We start from the raw sequence: 19,221 nt of genomic DNA on the forward strand, positions 1-19,221 counted from the left end.
ATCCTTGTAAAGTAGAGCCCTGATGTGCGCAACATCTTAAAATGCCTCCTGTGCGTGTTACTCGACAGTGAGGGAGACCCAGTACTATAACTAGATACACCCCAGGATGTTAGACTGACTGAGAGCCTGACATTAACGCTAGGTTGTTCTCTTCCAGTAGTTAATGCTCACTTTGTGTAGCATCATGTGACCGGATGGTATGGCTCCCTTTAATCTGGAAAGAGTACTAGACACTTATGAGACCATCACAGGGTTAATGGGTTAGTTTGGGTTATGTCAACTCACACACAGACAGAATCTCTACTATTTCCAGCTGACTGCTACTGTATGATAGTAAGGTTTCTTAGTCAGAAGAACAGCATATTTTCGTCATCTAGTCAATGCTTTGTTCAACAGAGCTCCACTGCACAAGGAGTGTAAAAAAAAAAGACAAACATTTGAAAGACAAACACTTCAAAGAAAAAACACAAAGCAAAAACAAACTCTAATCTACTCTGGTATATGACAGAGCTCAATGTAGAAACAAGTCACTCCAGTATTTCGAGAAACTAGGCTAGCAGTGTGCATCCCTAGGTTGGCAACCAATTTCTCCAACAACGTGAAAATAAAATAGGGTTTCCAGTCAACTTTGAGCAGCAACTAAAAGACCTGCAGCTAAAGACAAAGTCATTTGCAGGAACATTGAGGTGAGGCAGGGTTTACCTTCCAGGAGGTGTGTGTATGTGTGTGGTTACTGTATGTCTCCACTCAGACAATGCCCTAAGGCAATTTTACTTAAGAACACGCTCTCTGTTTTTGCACCGATGAAAGCTACCAGGAACATATTCCATTGTGGATATACAGACAGACGTGATTTCCACTTAAAGTGAGCCGTGGCTGCAGCATTGAAATGTTAATGCTGAGACCTCACCCAACCTAACATGACAGACAGATAGCACAGCACAGACAGAACAGAATAGTGGGTCTAACCCTCAGACAGACAGACAGACAGACAGACAGACAGACAGACAGAACAGAACAGTGGGTCTTACTTTTAGAATTGGAATTTGGTTTACTTTCTGAATTGCCTGGAATTGCAATTTCCACTTAAAGTGAACTGTGGCTGCAGCATTAAAGAGACCTTACCCAACCTAACATGTTTCCGCAAATGTGCCACTTTCATATTTTATTCTGTGTTCTATGAGCCTGTGAATTAAAGCCAAATAGTTTTCCCGTAGTTTTTCAATTGGAAAATATGAATGTGTTGTGTGAGGAGACCTGTCACAATAAACATGTCCATTATGACTAACAATTACCATGACAGTCAGAGGAGCACCCCGGAATGAAACTGGAGAGAGATGGAGAAACTGGGCCTGTTGTGGCACTGAGACGGTCTGTATCAGACTGTTATGCTCATCTCAGACCCAGGGTGGAGACTGAGAGAGCACATCATCTCCATCATTTTCTTAATTTGTTGAAACAAATTTACTACCAGGGTGGTGTGGTGCTGCATTCATTAGACAAACAGCCTCTAGTTGAATAACAAATGAACCAAGTGAACTGCAGCAGGATTTTTGGTTCCTGTACTGTCTGGATCAGCGCAGCCAGGTGAGTAATTGACTCTGTGATCCACTAAAGAGATTGAAGCTCTTTGCTCTCATTTCTCATTTCAGATTCACTATATGTAATTCAAGCCACGAGCATCAAGCCTCACGCCCTCAAATCAATATCTGTCTCAGCAGCAGCAGCAGCAGCAGCAGATACTTTAAACAATGTTTGAACAATAGCTTAAGCCTTAAATCACACCCCTCTGTGTTAGTGCATGTGAAAGGCATTCACAAGGCATTCTGCAATTCTACTTCTGACTAAATATGTGGTATCTGAGGAATTTATGACTTTGCTAACGTTTTCAAATGGTATCTTGGAGGATGTTGATTCAGCTTAGGGAAGCATCTGGGGAGCAGTTTTATAGGGGCACCCCATAAAACAGAGGAAGTCTGTTGTGTGGAGTCATGGGATTGGTCTGTATGGGAAAACACCCATATCATGGTAAAGATTATAAATACTTGGTTGAGACAAAGGAGGATAGAACAACATATTATTTTTGAGTCATTGTTCTCCAGATGCCTGGAGACGTCTGTAAACTTATGCTGAAATCTTGTGATATAAATAAACCTTTATAATCAAAGTACAATGTAAGCGGACTCCTTGGTCTCACAGCAAAGATTAGCATTATTCTTTATAAACAACAGAAATGGCGGCGAGGAACGTTTGGGACGTGATGCGTCTCTCCAGTGTTCCATTCATGTGCGGCGAAGTGACTCCCGCCCAAGACGCCGGCTCATAAGGTGAGATTTCTCACAATTTTGTGCGCTGGTTGGTTCGCTTGCTTATGGGTGTGTGCGCTGGAGAAATGTACAGTTTAAAATACTTATGTGTGCAGATTTTGCTGTTATTTGCTGTGGGATAGGAGTCCGTTCTAAAAATTCTAAATTTGCTTGCGCTGGTAACAACGCAAACAGGGGGGGAGTGTCTATAACTATTGAATAATATAATGAAGGAATAAGGCCAGGGTAAATGTATACAAATTAGACCATTGCGAATCTATGGAAGCCCTCTAACGAGGCGATCATTAGGATGGGCCGAAAATCCTAAAAACACGTTAGGTGTATTTAGGTGAGTCCCGGGGGCTTGAGGTTGTGGTATATATATTCGGTTGCAAGTTACCTCTCAACATGTGGTTGACTAATTATATGATTGATGTGACCGCTCATCGACATGTCCGCGACCTCGTGGTAGCAGAAATTTAGGAACAATGGAATTATACGGCGCAATGTAGGTAGCATACTGCCTTAGAGGTCCATAGGAATGGGACGAGCCTCTTAAACTGTGTATGTATGTGTGTATGGGAGAGAGAAAAATGGTGGAGTGGAGACGTGTCTGAGCTGTGTGTCAACTCATGTTGGGATGGAATTTGTGTTGGAGATCTTGTGAGTCTCCGTGGGTGAGAACGTTGGTGGTTGTTAACTATATGTGAGCCCCCTGGAAGGACGTTAAGGTTAAAAATGTCATGACTCTCTATAAAAAGAGAACGTTTACTAACTATTAGAATATCATGAGCCTACAGGGAGGAGTTTTTAATAGTGTATAGAGATGTTTTGTAATGGATAAGAAAATAACTATAAATCTGCAGATTAGGATAAAGGGAAGTTAAGACACTTCAAAGTAGGATTTGTGTTCAATGTCTTATGTGGTTTGTGAGCTCTGTTAAATGTTACTGTTTGCCTCATGAAGAACGGAGGTAAAGTTGGCGTGTCTACTTTCTGTTGTTTAGCTGGGAGGGAGCTCCATCCACTCTGAAATCGTATTGGTGTATGAACTACGCATGCGCGTGATTTTATGACCTTAGAGTTACGTAGGGCAAATATGCCACTCCCCTGTCTGCACTGAGCTGCTGGGAGACGCAGACTCAGAGCAGACAAAGAGAGAGAAGATTTAGACACTAATAGTGTATTCTGGTTGTTAAATCGGCTGTTGTTTAGCGATGAAACTGTTTTCTTGAGACCTATCGAATTGATAAACTATGTTGACGGATTAAAAATAAATAAAATAAAATGTTATTGAGCTATTTATACTATTCTTGAGTTAAGTTGTTTGCTTATTTCTTAGAGCGAATGTGACTAGAGGGGTATTGAATGGTTGTAATAACCCAGTGAGTGCAAAAACTACTAAATTATTGTCTGTTTCTTTGTTCTTCTGTCATATGAGAGAGGAAGGAGGAGACAGAGAGAGAGAGAAAGTGCTGACGTGTACATCACGCGACAGGGTGTGCTGCGACAGGGTGTGCTGCAACAGGATCAAGTCAAACTAAGGCCAGTACTGTTCTATTTACAAAACTTACCTTCCCATACAGGATATTTTGTGTGCCTAGCATATTTGATGTTGTGACAATTTGACAGGGACTTGGCAACAGACTGATCAATTGATGTAATTGCATATTGGAGTTTTTGTGAATAAGTTGGTTTGATTAGAGTTGTGTTGGGAATCGAGTACTGACATTATTCTGTAAAATTAAGGTCATTGGGTGCTTATTAAGCAATTGGTTTGTGAGTACTGTAGTGTTGCTGGATTATAGGTCTTTCTTTTTTGGATTGCTCTGAAGTTGACTACTTTCCTTTACTTTTCCTGATCGGATGTGATAAGATTGCCACTAATTAATAAATTGGTAAAATAAATAAATTTGAGAAGAAAAAAAAAAGAAGAAAAAAAGTTTTATAGATATATTGATTGATTGATTAATTACTTGTTTAATTAAATAAAAAAATAAAATAAAAATTAAAAAATTAAAAAGGGAGGGACCCATAAGCTATATAGTCTAAAATAATAAAATAATTCACAATAAAGGAATATAAAAGAGTTGTTACAATGGGGAAAAAGGACATAAAAACTATGAAAGTAATTACTCCTGTTGATGTAGTACAAAATAGTAATCCTCTAGTTAATGGTATTGCAAGGTTATCTGGAAAATGGAATAAACGTTGGCCTGACATTGAACAACCATGGCCAGTGGAAGGGACTCTTAACCCTGACGTCATCAACATAATGAAAGTGCTTCTGTCAATTCATAAGGCAGATCAAAAGAAAGGGGGAAAAAGGGAACAACGTAAAGAAAAGAGACAAAGAGAGCTGGGTGTTCTTAAGCTGTTTGAAAATGAAGGACAAAAACTGATGAAAGATACCAACGATAAAAGAAACAAAGATATAGAGAAAATTGTAAAAGCAGTGAAGGTGACAGAAAAACTAATGACAGAAGTCAGTACACCTTTCTCACATACGGATTCAGCAAAAAGACCCCCACCTTATGAGAAAGAAGTAGAGTTTAAGGACGTCTATCCTCAGCTTCCAGTGATCATTCAGGAGGGTGATTATTGCATCAGAGATGAAGATGAACGAATAATAGAGAGAGGACAAGCAGAAACAACCATAAAAATGAATCCAAACTCCAAAAGTAAGAAAAAAACGAGATGTCTGGAAACTAAGGGTGGAGTGAGGTTCAGGAGGATGGAACTTGATGATGATGATCAGAGTGATTCAGAAGAGATCATGGGTGGATATGACCCTGTGATCAGACGGAGGTTGGCCAGAGCGGAAAGAAGGGGTGATGGATGTTTGAAGAAGAAGAATACAAGATATTCCAGTTCTGATGAAAGCGAAGATGAAGACAGCGATAAAGATTTGGAGATTAAAGATGCTTCATATTCAAGAGGATTTTATCCTACAATGACTAGCACAGAAGAAATAGAAAGAGATATAGACCGATGCGTATCATGCCTGGATAAAGTGAATAATTTAGAAGAAGTAAGAGAACTGGAACAACAACTCAAGAAGCTGAAGATACAGAAGAAAAAACTGCTGAGAAAAGGACCCCAAGAATTGGAGAAAAAGTATACATTGAGGCCAAGGAAAGAGGGCACCAGTAAGAAGATGATGCCAGTGATCATTCAAGGACAAAACCTAGAATATAAGCCTTTTCAAAATACCGATATGTCAGATATACTTGAGAAGCTGCCTACTCTTCAAGATGGAGCCTATCCTTGGATTTCAAAATTGGAAGAAATTATGGTGGGAACACAGTCAGCCATAGGAGACATTAAGATACTTTTGGCTAATCTCCTTGGGATTCCAGATATGGAAGAAATATTTCAGAGAGCTGGACTCAATAGATATGTGGGGACTGCAGTGAATGATCCTGAATTGTTGGCTGCAAGTAGGAATCGGCTGTGGAGAGCACTGAAAGATATGTTTCCAACAAATGTGCATCCTGACAACATTCTGATTGATCCACTAGGACAACAAGAAAATCCGAGAGCCTATGTGTCAAGAGTCCATCAAGTGTGGAGAAATATTACCGGAAATGATCCAGATGTGAGTCAAATTGAGCAGTCAATTTTGAGAGCTAAACTGCAGATGGGACTGCCCTCACCAGTAAGGAGCAAACTGGCAGAGGTGGTTGGACTTGGAAGCATGACAAAAGGCGTCTATACAGATCATATAGCCCATCAAGTGGATCTGTACAGGAAAAAGGAACACAACCAGAAATAACAGGACCAAGAAACTCTCAGAAAACTCAATCAAATACAACTGGTGGAGAATAAGAAGGAGAAGAAAAGCTTTGGTTATGAAGAATCAGTGTGCACCAAATCAACAATCACTGCCACAGCTTCAACCGGACCAGTTCCAACCGCAATTGTACCAGCCACCAATAGTGGTACCAGTTGTTTCATATCCACAGCCAGTTTCTGGACAGACACAGAATTGGAGAGGAAGAGGAGGAAGATTTAAGCCATACTTTCAGCAATCTTAAGAAGTGTGTTATAATTGTGGACAGGTTGGTGACTTTGCTGTGAGTGTAATGGGCCAGAAGGAAACACTAGAAAGAATTTCAGAGGAAGATACAGGAGCAAGTGAAGATCATCTGGAGGACAGGTGAACCCCTATAGGGGCCCGGAGCAAGGATTCTAGGGGTGCCCAGAAGATCCGAAAGGGGGGTGTCAGCTAGCTGGTAGCATCAGGACCGGAAAAAGATCCAACAATTGAAGTGAAAATAAACAACGGACTATGGGAAGTGATGATGGATAGCGGAAAGGCTTTTATCTGTGTTCAGCCTGAAGAGGTTACACATCTCCCTATGTCCAATCAACTCATTAGGACAATCGGATTCGAGGGAGTAAAACAGCTGATTCCTCTTACGGAACCAATTGAGCTCTGCTATAAAAATCTAAAAAATTACAATACCCATACTGGTATCAGAACATACACCTATTGCATTGTTGGGAAGAGATGCATTGTGTAAGTTGAACTGTACAATAAGATGTACACCAGACGGCTGTCTGGTAGAAGTGCCAAAGGAAAAGGTTTACCAATTGTTGATGATGACAGAGATGGATTTGTCTTTAGTATTCTGGATTAGAAATCTCAGTGAAGATTCTTTAAAGAAGGCTAAGGTTAGGAGAAAGATTACAAAGGAGTAGGGTTTTTGGGAACCATATTGGCTTGAAAAGATTGACTATATCATAGGCAGGAGGAAAATCTGTCTGAAAAATAATGTTTACAGGGGGTAACTGTTATTCTTGGTTACATTCCTACACCAAGAGGTGCATAAGATGTCAAACTAAGCTAAAAGATGCTCAGTCGTTTGCCAAGTCTGTGTGTAAAGAAGTCATAAGCAGGTGGGGATTACCCGATCACATATCCTAAAATTAGTGGGAAAGGAATTTGTGGATAAATCAGTGAAATGGTTTTTGAAAAAATGAAGAGAAAAGTCAGATTAAAAAGTTACGAAAAATAGGGTTGAAGTAACTCTGGGACAGTCAGCTCAGCTCCCATGTAAGTGCACGAGAGAGAACAGTGGTGAAGGGAAATTTAGAGTTCAGTGGGAAGATAGATATGGCAGGAGTTTAGATCTGTTAGGAGCAGTTGCATTGAGAAAGTATGCGTTGCTGAATGATAAGAGAAGAATGAAGATTGAGGGTGATTGCCGTATCTATATTTACAATTCCCAGCAGGAAGATCAAGGTGATTATAAATGTATTTTTTATAATCAACAGTTTGAAAGTGAGGGATTAGAGTTGGGACTGAGAGTTGATGTAGTGACACTAGTGGTGATAGATGGAAATACAAGTAAAGAGTTCAAAGCTTTAGGGAGAATGGATGAATCAACAACAATGACATCAACACTTCAGCCTATTATAACAACAGTGAGAAGCAATTCAACTCTTTCAACATTGACAGTTATTAAAGCTATAAATGTATCACATTTGATTACAAGGGAGCCAATCGCTCCAGCACCAATTTTAGAGGAAAAGACTGTCATTAGGGTTAGGATTGGTGGTACAGCTCATCTTCCTTGTAGATGTGAGAGATGGAGTGGGGTGGTGACGTTCCTCCCACATGGAGAGATAATTATGGAGAAGAAGTGTTGTTATCAGGACCAGAAGTAGAAGCTGTGCCCCCTAGTCAAAGGAAGTATATTTTGTACAACGATATGAAGTGGAAGAGGGTTATGAGTGATTGCTCACTTATTTTGCGTAATGTTACATGGAAAGATCAGGGAGAATATATGTGTACTTATTTAGTGCAAGCATTAAAGTTTGTTCCGGCTAAGAATTATTGGTTAAAAGGCTATGTAACTCGTAAGGTGACGCTTATGATGGAAGATATGAAGTCTGTTGAAGCTTCCACAGTCACCAAAGGAGTTCAGGAGAAGTATATTACAGTAGCCACTCCAACAGTAAATAATACACAGAGGATATCTGTAACTTTCCTACTGGAAATAGTTAAGAGTATTAATACATCAACTAAAGCAACTATTTTAATAGCAACTTTGAAAGAGATTAATGGTACGACGGCAATAACAAATTTAGGAAATATGACACAGACACCAACAACAACTTTTCTGAAACTAAAGGATGTAGCAAGAGTGACTCAGGAGTTTATGATACGGATGGAGAGTGCTGTCAATGGTAGTAAGGATAGTGTTGAGATAGGAGAGCAGATGGTAGTAGAGAATGATGTAGATTCATCTGAAATAGTGCAGAATACTATCATGGAGGTACAGGATGAGTTCTTTGATTTTAATGGAAGACAATAAGATATATCTGATCAATACCGCTCGTTAGGGAAGAGAGAAACTAAATGGAAGGCATATGGATTTGATTCTTCTGTTTTGCAAATTAAGGATGGATGGGCAGGTAGGAATCTTTGGTTCCAGCAGTTAATTCATTCTGTAAGATCAGTGAGGAATCTTGAGGGTCCATGTCTGTTGAGAATTCCAGCACCAGGCACATGGGGGTCTATCTTAGAGACGATAGCTAAACCTCTATCAAGTACGTGTCAATCTTATGCTTTATCATGGCTGTTGTATCAGCAACAATCATTAACAGATACAATAATGTCGTTGTCGAAACATTTGTTTAGGCCTAGGTTTAAGTGTTCTTGGTTAAATGAATTACCCTATGTGAATTTGTTAGATGGGAAGGGAAATCAGTTAACAGCGATTCCTGAAGCATTGGAGGTGAAACCAATGAGGGCTAAAAGCTGTTTTTGTTCTAATAAAACATATGTTGGAAAGGGTATGTTTATGGGAATATCAGATTGTGATGATTATATGATGACTTTGGGTAAGCATGAACATAAGGTTAGTAATGATAAATATAATGTAACTTTTTATGTTCCAGTTAGTAAGAAGAGCAGGACTTTGATGGTGAAAGATCAGCTTTTGCCTGGTAATGTGACTATTGGGAATTTTAGAGATATTTGGTGGGTTTGTGGTGATAAAGCGTATATATTCTTACCCTATGGATGGACAGGATGTTGTTACATGTCGACGTTGAAGCTTACATATGAGGTTTTTACCATTAAAAGAGGGGAAGCACCGGACACAGATAAATCTGAGTCTAGGTTTGGAAATAGGGTGAAAAGGGACATGGCGGAATTTCATAGTCTGGAAGCCTACCATTGGAGGATAAGTCTAGGAGAGAAGTGGGGACTGGGACTTTTTCCATGGTATGGTGTAACATTTTTGGCAGATCACATTGATAATATTACCTATACTTTGCAGGGTTTTGCAAATGAAACGATAAGAAGGTTTAACCTTCTGTCGAATACTCAAAGAAGTCACAGACTGATGCTGTTGAAACATGACATGGCTCTTGACTATATTTTAGCAAAACAAGGTGGCTTATGTTTGGCTATGAATTTGACGGGGGATGATTGTTATACTTTGATCCCAGATAGTTCCGATAATATCACTAGTGTTATAGATGAATTGAAGAATATAAGGGATGCGTTTGGTAGATCTGAAGGAGCTGGATGGTCAGCGAAGGCTTGGTTGCAAGATCAGTTAGGCCCAGTGGGAGCAGTGATGGTTCAGATTTTAGTAGCAGCTCTGAGAGCGATGTGTGTGATGTTTTGCTTTTGTACATTGTTATTGACTTTTGCGAAGGCTATGATATTGAGATGGGTTGGAGTTGTGATGCCTGGAGATAACACTCAGATGCCGTTGTTAACTGTTACTGATCTAGATGAAGATGAACAAGTGGGACTGGATGGAGTATTGATGGATAGATATCCATTTTGAATATCCGATTATTTTTCAAATGTTTTAAATATTAGTGTGATTTTAGTATTTTGTGATGAATCAAAGGGGGGAAATGGTATGTGATTCATTTTATATATCATTTTTATATTTTTAGTTGATATTGATGTTTAAATTTGAATGTGTTGTTTTGCAAAAGATACTGTTTGGTCTTTTCTTTTCTTCCAGAAGCATATGGGGGAATGTGTAGAGGGGATTCAAATACTCAAACATGGACAATATGAAAGGACAATATGAATGGACTGGAGGAAGTGGAACAAGGAAGGTGTGGAAATGTTCCGATTCCATCATCAACGATGCATTGGAAGTCGACACTGCTGAGGAGATGATGTGTAGTGGACTACATTCCAGTGTCTGCAATGATATATAGACATATTTGCATGTGTAATACATAATTTGTGTCATATTCTTTCTGTATTAATTTTTGTAGAATGATATTTGCTGTTATTGGGTACATGTGGGGATCTCAGATGTTTTTGTTTATTTCGTGGATGCTTAGGGGTCTAGGCAGGGATAGAGAGAATCCACAGGAGGGTCCGATGGGTTGACCAGCCTGAATGTGGACATTTTTGATTGTATTTTGTTTGCTGAGGCTTTCATGTGTATTCAAATTGCATCATAGTTTCAAATGCATTGATAAAGATTTATGAATTGATCTGGAGTACTTAGGTGGTTGCCTGGGGCAGAGGGGCCGTGAGAGAATTTTACTGTCTTGATCGATTGATGGATATTTGGAAAGAAGGCTGCCAGACAGGTTTTTCGCTCTCACACTCCATAAAGATTTGTTCATATTTCATAGAAATGTATTTAGACTCCATAGAAAAATGTGTTTTTGGTTTATTGTTAAAGATACTCAATACGATAAATTGTTATTTGTCATAATCCTATTCTTTTTGTTTTTGAGACTTAATTTGTCTCGAAGGGGGGAATATGTGGTATCTGAGGAATTTATGACTTTGCTAACGTTTTCAAATGGTATCTTGGAGGATGTTGATTCAGCTTAGGGAAGCATCTGGGGAGCAGTTTTATAGGGGCACCCCATAAAACAGAGGAAGTCTGTTGTGTGGAGTCATGGGATTGGTCTGTATGGGAAAACACCCATATCATGGTAAAGATTATAAATACTTGGTTGAGACAAAGGAGGATAGAACAACATATTATTTTTGAGTCATTGTTCTCCAGATGCCTGCATACGTCTGTAAACTTATGCTGAAATCTTGTGATATAAATAAACCTTTATAATCAAAGTACAGTGTAAGCGGACTCCTTGGTCTCACAGCAAAGATTAGCATTATTCTTTATAAACAACAAATACATTGTTGCTTGCAGTCCATAAGATCGGTCATCTGATTACCAATTAGCTAAAAGCGTCAAATGTTCTAGGAGCTAAATTGCTCCGCTTGTTTTTTTGGCGCCCGGTGCTTTCCAACTGAAATTGTATACAGAGAATAACTATATCAATAGTGGAAACCATAATCATCATTATCATCGCCATCAGAGTCTTTCAGAAAAAAGTAACTGCTGTAGGTTTCTGATTAGTTCGATTTTTGATTGGGCACCACGAGGCAAATGGGGCTCGAAGACGAGAGGGACAATTTGAGAGCCTCTCCCCATTATCATAAAACATTATCATGGCTATTCTATCTGATAGCAGCCAACATATTTAGCCAAGCCATGGCTGGGCTGGGCCTAGCTATTGAAGAGCAGGGGGAGTAGGAGAATAATGATATGTTCCTCTGTCTGCTCTCTGATGCATTTGGACAATTCTGGCTGTGACCTTGAAATGCACACCACTGCTGGAGCAACCCCCCTGAGCTGTACCCCACACAGGGTAGTGGCTTGGACACCAGTTAAATCCACTTCAATCAGTGTAGTTGAAAGGGAGGAAGAAGGATTTTTAAGCCTTGAGACAATTTAGACGTGGATTGTGTATGTGTGCTATTCAGAGGGTGAACAGGCAAGACAAAATATTTAAGTGCCTTTGAACGGGGTATGGTAGTAGGTTCCAGCCACACCGGTTGGTCTCAACAGTTTCCCGTGTGTATCAAGAATGGTCCACCACCCAATGGACATCCAGCCAACTTGACACAACTTTGGGAAGCATTGGCATCAACATGGGCCAGAATCGACACCTTGTAGAGGCCATGCCACAACGAATTGAGACTGTTCTGAGGGCGACTCAATATTAGGAAGGTGTTCTTAATATTTTGTACACTCATTGTATATTTTACTTTACTGGGTAAGGGCTATAGTGCATTACAGGTGAAAGTCTGTCTTTGGTCCTTTGGCCCTGATCTTTGTTGATTATCTTTTTGTTTCTCTTTAAAATTAGGTACCTATTTGTAACTCTCTACAACCCCTTTTCACGGCGTTGTGGTGGACATGTCCTTTGATAGCCTGTCACTCATGACATCAGATTAATAACTCATCCAGTCTGCTGTCCTTGGGGGGTAGCTAGAGGACTGCTGAAGCTGCCTGGAGCCTCTCCAGACATGGGCACAGTGTCTCCTTCAGTATCAACTTCACAACTCGAAAGGCGGGCACAAGCACAGTGTCACACAGTGTGCCCTTCATTTCTCCCTGGTAACAATGGAAAGTTTACAGAAGAGTTAATAAGGCACAGAGAGAAGCCCTGACGGACACATAGATACAGTAGACCCGATGGTAGAGCAAATGGTGGTTAGAGAGTTTGCATTCCTGTTACTTTGGGCCCAGCCACTGGCATCAGAACAGCCTGCAATGTGGATGTGATTTGAGCTGCAGCCTGCAACTGGCCCACTTGGAGAGAAATGCAATGTTCCATTCCATCATTATAACAATCACCCTCCCCCTCCTCCTCCTCCTCCTCTCTCCCCCTCCCCTTCCCCCTCCTCCCCTCCCCCTCCCCTCATCCCCCTCCACCTCCCCCGCCTCCTCCTCCCCCCCTCCTCCTCCCCCCTCCCCCTCCTCCTCCTCCCCCTCCTCCTCCTCCTCCTCCTTATCATCCTCTCCATCTGAGCTAAACACTGCAGTTGGAGAGAGAGAGAGAGACAGAGAGAGCGAGCAAGCGAGAGATAGAGAGAGAGATGGAGAGAGAGAGAGCAAGAGAGCGAGACGGAGAGAGAGAGAGAGAGAGAGACAGAGAGAGACAGAAAGAGACAGAGAGAGCGAGCGAGAGAGTGAGAGAGAGAGATGGAGAGAGAATGAGAGAGACAGAAAGGGAGAGAGAGAGACAGACAGACAGAGAGACTGAGACCGAGAGAGGAACGCTAGCCTCATCACATGGCTCTCAGTAGAGGCCCTGATACTGGCTGTGTCTGGATGAAGGGATGCATCGAGAGGAGAGAGGGATGGATTCTGACAGGGGGGAGAAGATGGGTTTTGTTGTACTCACAGTGTAGAGTTAGTTTGATTCTGACGTGAGGAGGAGATTGATTTAGTTGTACTCACAGTGTAGAGTCCATTTGATTCTGACAGGGGGGGGGGGAGATTGGTTTTGTTGTACTCACAGTGTAGAGTTCGTTTGTCACTTTAACCAGCTCCTCGTGCATCTGAATCCCAATGTCCTTGCTCTGAAAAACAAGGGGTTGGAAAACAGTTAGGGCCAATGCACATCAATCAATGCACTGCCATGTATTAACAAATAGCAAAAATAGTGATGAATATCCTGTACCAAGAAACTGACAGGAAATGTTTTTCAGTGTGTGGGTGGTGATCGACACTGGATCGATTTGAATCTTGACAGCAGGTTAAGAAGGTGTACATACAGTACAGAGAGAGACACCCTGAGAATGAGCATAGAGTATAAACATGTGATGGATGGACAGAAAAAGAGAGACTTCCTGCCAGACCAGCCAGTGGAACACAATCAACCACTAGACTAGTGAATTAACTACTTCCCCTCTGGCCTCGCTCTCGCTGTGTGAAGAGTGCTGGAGTGTGTGTGGTTTCATGTTCCACCCCGCGCTGCCTCTTCTTGTGATTATTACATGTGGGCTATGTTTAGCTACTGATGTTTAGGTGTTGATTGTTAAAGCTGCTGTTCAGTTGTGATGCTTGATGGGTAAATGTCACATCCCTCTCCTTATGAACTGCCACCTCTGATCTGTACTGAGTGCATGGGAAAACACCCCCACTCAACGGCTGAACCATCAACATCAGCAGGTATAGTGTTACCACTTACAGTGGGGGAAAAAAGTATTTAGTCAGCCACCAATTGTGCAAGTTCTCCCACTTAAAAAGATGAGAGAGGCCTGTAATTTTCATCATAGGTACACGTCAACTATGACAGACAAATTGAGAAAAGAAATCCAGAAAATCACATTGTAGGATTTTTTATGAATTTATTTGCAAATTATGGTGGAAAATAAGTATTTGGTCACCTACAAACAAGCAAGATTTCTGGCTCTCACAGACCTGTAACTTCTTCTTTAAGAGGCTCCTCTGTCCTCCACTCGTTACATGTATTAATGGCACCTGTTTGAACTTGTTATCAGTATAAAAGACACCTGTCCACAACCTCAAACAGTCACACTCCAAACTCCACTATGGCCAAGACCAAAGAGCTGTCAAAGGACACCAGAAACAAAATTGTAGACCTGCACCAGGCTGGGAAGACTGAATCTGCAATAGGTAAGCAGCTTGGTTTGAAGAAATCAACTGTGGGAGCAATTATTAGGAAATGGAAGACATATAAGACCACTGATAATCTCCCTCGATCTGGGGCTCCACGCAAGATCTCACCCCGTGGGGTCAAAATGATCACAAGAACGGTGAGCAAAAATCCCAGAACCACACGGTGGGACCTAGTGAATGACCTGCAGAGAGCTGGGACCAAAGTAACAAAGCCTACCATCAGTAACACACTATGCCGCCAGGGACTCAAATCCTGCAGTGCTAGACGTGTCCCCCTGCTTAAGCCAGTACATGTTCAGGCCTGTCTGAAGTTTGCTAGAGTGCATTTGGATGATCCAGAAGAGGATTGGGAGAATGTCATATGGTCAGATGAAACCAAAATATAACTTTTTGGTAAAAACTCAACTCGTCGTGTTTGGAGGACAAAGAATGCTGAGTTGCATCCAAAGAACACCATACCTACTGTGAAGCATGTGGGTGGAAACATCATGCTTTGGGGCTGTTTTTCTGCAAAGGGACCAGGACGACTGATCCGTGTAAAGGAAAGAATGAATGGGGCCATGTATCGTGAGATTTTGAGTGAAAACCTCCTTCCATCAGCAAGGGCATTGAAGATGAAACGTGGCTGGGTCTTTCAGCATGACAATGATCCCAAACACACCGCCCGGGCAACGAAGGAGTGGCTTCGTAAGAAGCATTTCAAGGTCCTGGAGTGGCCTAGCCAGTCTCCAGATCTCAACCCCATAGAAAATCTTTGGAGGGAGTTGAAAGTCAGTGTTGCCCAGCGACAGCCCCAAAACATCACTGCTCTAGAGGAGATCTGCATGGAGGAATGGGCCAAAATACCAGCAACAGTGTGTGAAAACCTTGTGAAGACTTACAGAAAACATTTGACCTGTGTCATTGCCAACAAAGGGTATATAATAAAGTATTGAGAAACTTTTGTTATTGAGCAAATACTTATTTTCCACCATAATTTGCAAATAAATTCATTAAAAATCCTACAATGTGATTTTCTGGATTTTTTTTCTCGTATTTTGTCTGTCATAGTTGACGTGTACCTATGATGAAAATTACAGGCCTCTCTCATCTTTTTAAGTGGGAGAACTTGCACAATTGGTGGCTGACTAAATACTTTCCCCCCCACTGTAATAGCCTATATGATGTGGTCAAATACAATCATGCAGTTCATTGATGTCTTTCCATCTATCCATGCAAGTAGATGACATCAGTAAAGCTTAGAAAAGGCACAATCAGATGTTTAATCTTTCCCTGTTGTCAACCAATGTCCAGACTGTCATTCTGTCATGTTATGTACAGTGTTGTTTTTCAAAAGGAGCCTTGAGAAATAAGCTGTAACTGATGGAAGCTTGACTTGTCAGTGAAATTGAGTTCTCCTAACAGCCTTCAAGATGGATCAGGACTCTGAGTAATGTGTTTTACAAAGGACATACACTCAGTGGCCAGTTTATTGGGTACACCAACCCGTTCACGAAAATGGTTCGCTCCTACAGACAGTGAGTGACATGGCCGTGGCAGACAGGCATCGAAGCATTCAGTTACTGTTCGATTGAATGTTAGAATGGGCAAAACAAGAGACCTAAGCGACTTTGAGCGTGGTATGATCGTCGGTGCCAGGCACGCCGGTTCCAGTATCTCAGAATGATGCGACAAACAAAAAACATCCAGTCAGCGGCAGTGGGTGAAAACAGCTTGTTGATGAAAGTTCGAAGGAGAATGGCAAGAATCGTGCAAGCTAACAGTCGGGCCAAAAACAGAAAATAATGGCGCCGTACAACAGTGGTGTGCAGAACGGCATCTCGGAACGCACAACTTGTCGGTCCTTGTCACGGATGGGCTACTGCCACAGACTACCACACCGGGTTCCACTTCTGTCAGCTAAAAACAAGAATAAGCGGCTCCAGTGGACCCGCGCTCACCAACACTGGACAATTGAGGAGTGGAAAAACATTGCCTGGTCCGACGAATCCCAGTTCCTGTTGCGTCATGCTGATGGCAGAGTCAGGATTTAGTGTAAGCAGCATGAGTCCATGACCCCATCCTTCCTGGTGTCAACGCTACAGGCTGGTGGCAGTGGTGTAATGGTGTGGGGAATGTTTTCCTGGCACACTGCAGCATTTACAGCCATCCCACACAACTTAGCTATTGATGATGAGAGTGGGAACACACCTGGTATTGTGGGAGCTCAGTGAGAGAAAGTAATTGCTAGCATGGCTGTACGTGCCACAGAAAGCAATCTGTTCCTAGATTGAGACTACAGGGGCGTGTGAATCCACCTACACAACACATTACTGTGTTCACAGAAAACGAAGTAGGCACACAAAGGAAATAACACCTTTACTAACTTCACAGAAGTACGACTCTGACTAACCTTTTCTCAGAAAAGTTTTCTAGAGCAGAGACCATGAGTAATTACTCTCTCAAACTCTCACGGTTAACAGTACCTTTCATTACTACCCACACACACATGTAGGACGTTTCACGCTTCCATATTGTCCCCAAAGCCTCCACTGTCTAAGAGTCCCTACTGTTCCAGGCCCTAGCTCTGTGTATACTGAATCTGATATATGGTCCCTTTATGTCCATGTCTGCTAGGATTTATGGTTCTGCCTGCTATGGTGGCCCTCTGTGGACATAAATCATAATGGAGGGTAATACTGTGGGATCGATAGAGTCAGCAGCACTGCTACACACTGACTCTACAGCACAGAGCCAAGCACCAGGGCTGATCGCTAAACACACACAAGCCTCATACACTCACACTGAATCACACACACACATACACACACAACCATATACACATACACACAAACACACACACACACACAAACACACAAAGATGCACATAAGCTCGCACGCAGGCACACATACACCCTTTTCATGCTTGACCGCACATCATCTATTTTTGTATGGGTTACGCAGAACAGGTTGAATTCATATCCATAACAACCAAGCCCTAACATACGCAGGCTGATGACGAGTCAAAATTGGAACATGGAATCAATCATGGAGGGAGGGGCTCATAGCAACAGGAGGAGGGGCCAGCTGAGATGGAATTTTCGGAGCTTTCTTTGATTGGACAATGCTTGTGTCCCACTAAACCCTTTAAAATATATTGAGAAAAGATGGAGAGAAAGAGAGAGAGAAAGAGAGATGTAGCCAAATTGTTATTTTCTTTTACCGTCATCATCAGAACTGGGAGGACAGGGAACATGTCCTGTTAAATCAGATATGAAAGAGCCTTGCCCTGAATGTGATAAGAAATACAGTACCGGTCAAAAGTTTGAACACACCTACTCATTCAAGGGTTTTTCTTCATTTTTTTATTTTCTATATTGTAGAAAAGTAGTGAAGACATCAAAACTATGAAACAACACATATGGAATCATGTAGTAACCAAAAACAAATCAAAATATATTTTATATTTTATATTATTCAAATAGCCACCCTTTGCCTTGATGACAGCTTTGCACACGCTTGGCATTCTCTCAACCAGCTTCATGAGATAGTCACCTGGAATGCATTTCAATTAACAGGTGTGCCTTCTTAAAAGTTAATTTGTGGAATTTCTTTCCTTCTTAATGCGTTTGAGCCAACCAGTTGTGTTGTGACAAGGTAGGGGGGTATACAGAAGATAGCCCTATTTGGTAAAAGACCAAGTCCATATTATGGCAACAACAGCTCAAATAAGCAAAGAGAAACAACAGTCCATCATTACTTTAAGACATGAAGGTCAGTCAATACGGAACATTTCAAGAACTTTGAAAGTCACACTTAACCAGCATGGCTAATACAGCATTCTGCAGTGATACGCCATCCCATCTGGTTTGCGCTTAGTGGGACTATCATTTGTTTTTCAACAGGACAATGACCCAACACACCTCCAGGCTGTGTAAGGGCTATTTTACCAAGAAGGAGAGTGATGGAGTGCTGCATCAGATGACATGGCCTCCACAATCCCCCGACCTCAACCCAATTGAGATGGTTTGGGATGAGTCGGATCGCAGAGTGAAGGAAAAGCAGTCAACAAGTGCTCAGCATATGTGAGAACTCCTTCAAGACTGTTGGAAAAGCATTCCAGGTGAGGCTGGTTGAGAGAATGCCAAGAGTGTGCAAAGCTGTCATCAAGGCAAAGGGTGGCTATTTAAATAATCTCAAATTTAACATATATTTTGATTTGTTTAACACTTTTATGGTTATGTGTTATATGTGTTATTTCATAGTTTTGATGTCTTCACTACTTTTCTACAATGTAGAAAATAATTTAAAAAATAAAGAAAAACCCTGGAATTAGTAGGTGTGTCCAAACTTTTGACTGGTACTGTATGTGAAAGCCTCCTGGCAGCTGTTGAATGGCATTTGTATGCATGAGTGGCTGTAATGTCAGACACTGCAGAGAGAGAGAATGTAGAGCAGAGCAGAGCGGGGAGTGGACAATCCTGATGCAACAC

The 19,221-nt window shown here is 41.5% G+C and overlaps 1 protein-coding gene across 2 annotated transcripts in view; it reads right to left on the reverse strand.

Annotated features, from left to right (window-relative positions):
* Nucleotides 1-19,221, reverse strand: part of LOC311134335 (SLIT-ROBO Rho GTPase-activating protein 3-like) — a gene marked incomplete at both ends in the record, with an annotated part of 138,652 nt that overhangs the window by 41,128 nt on the left and 78,303 nt on the right. For both annotated transcript variants that reach the window (XM_084167983.1, XM_084167982.1), the window contains one exon: nucleotides 13,624-13,686. In XM_084167983.1, the coding sequence (XP_084024109.1) occupies nucleotides 13,624-13,686 (63 nt within the window). The remainder of the gene's footprint in view (nucleotides 1-13,623; nucleotides 13,687-19,221) is intronic.

The sequence above is a fragment of the Coregonus lavaretus genome (assembly GCF_964263955.1).
Source record: "Coregonus lavaretus genome assembly, chromosome: 8".
NCBI lineage: Eukaryota > Metazoa > Chordata > Actinopteri > Salmoniformes > Salmonidae > Coregonus > Coregonus lavaretus.